This window comes from Sphaeroforma arctica (assembly GCF_001186125.1).
Source record: "Sphaeroforma arctica JP610 unplaced genomic scaffold supercont1.6096, whole genome shotgun sequence".
Taxonomy (NCBI): Eukaryota; class Ichthyosporea; order Ichthyophonida; genus Sphaeroforma; species Sphaeroforma arctica.
Window position 1 is genome coordinate 1 of NW_014034462.1, and position 1469 is coordinate 1469.

Genomic DNA, 1469 nt, shown 5'->3' on the forward strand with positions numbered 1-1469 from the left:
AGTACCTTTCCGGTACATGTCTCGTCGGTTGCGCATGAAGAAAATATCGCCACCGCCACTCTTCTCCCTCTCCTTCTCGCGCACTTTTGCTTTCCGTTTGATGTATCGGTTTAGTTCTTTGACTACAAACGACTGGTCTGTGATCACAAATAGACATCATAGCATGTTAAATGATGGGTGCACCCTTATATATCGGTGGAATACTGGACCATGAATATATGGTTGGAGCGCCGATATACCAGAGATCAGGGTATTTGGACTGTTGATGTGACCTACATGTATCGGAGGTTGATTGCTGGACCTTCTGGGTGCGATACGTCCTGATGAAGGGGTCCTTAAATACATGCGTGCGTACAACCAAACATATTGTTTTTAACAGTCCAATAAACACGCACGTACGTAGACAGAAATATCAAGGGTATGACAGGATAGTCCCACCTGAACCTTAGGTATATGCATACTATACAAACTATACAAACTATACAAGCTATACAAACTATATAAACTATATAAACTAAGTACACTATAAAAACTATATAAACTAAGTACACTATATAAACTATATAAACTATATAAACTATACAAACTATATAACCTATCTAAACTATATAAACTATATAAACTATAGCCGTAGCTGCCCAGAAACTCACCTGTAGGTGCAGGGGTGAGCATTGGGCGGTGCCACCTGCGCAGCTGCTTCTTGGTCAGGTGTGTCTTGAAGAAGGGGTCCATGAGTTTGTGTGCGGGGGTGGAGTGTGCGGTTGCCGTCTTCTGGTCACTCTGCTGTGTGCGTGTGGATGACGAGAGCTTATCGTTCGATAGGTTGTACATGTCTTCGTTGTTGTCGTTGACCTCGGCTTCGAATAGGGCCACCTGAGAGAAAGGGAGAGAGCCCAGGGAACACGGAGAGGGAGGGTGGTTAGTACGGGGTTTAGAGGTAGGTAGAATCAGGGTATTAGGGTTTAAAGTTTAGGTTTAAAGGTAGGTAGAATTGGATTATTAGGGTTTAGGGTTTGCGGTAGGTTTTTAGGGTTTAGGGTTTAGGGTAGTTAGAATGATGTTACAAGGGTTATTAGGGTTATTAGGGTTCAGAGTTTAGAGGTAGGTAGAAGGGTTTTATGAACATTCTTTCGGGCTTTAATAATGCCAATGCGAATGGGAGTGGTAGTATCAGAGTTTCTGATACCACTTCAGAGTCCCACCTAAGGCTACCGATTTAGGGCTCCAAGGTCCCCGCTACACCTAAAACCACACCGATTTAGAGCCTAAGGTTTCAGAAAAACCTAAACCTCTACCGATTCATGGCTCTCGGGTTCCAGGAAAACCTAAACACTGCCGATTTATGAGTTCAAGATCCCAGCTACACCTGAGATCGTTAAAGCTGCAGGGACCCAAGCGTACCTATACTCGGCCAATTTAGGGCTTTCGGGTTTCAGATAACCCTAGACTCCATCAATTTAGGACTTCGG

General features: G+C 43.9%; 1 protein-coding gene across 1 annotated transcript; it reads right to left on the bottom strand.

Annotated features, from left to right (window-relative positions):
• Nucleotides 1-5: 5 nt before the first annotated feature.
• On the bottom strand, nt 6-873 carry SARC_15421 (hypothetical protein; the record flags this gene model as incomplete). The annotated part of the gene is made up of 2 exons (XM_014290457.1): nt 6-137; nt 651-873. Coding segments are annotated over 2 exons (355 nt in total), but the record flags the coding sequence as incomplete, so codon positions are not given.
• Nucleotides 874-1469: the final 596 nt, after the last annotated feature.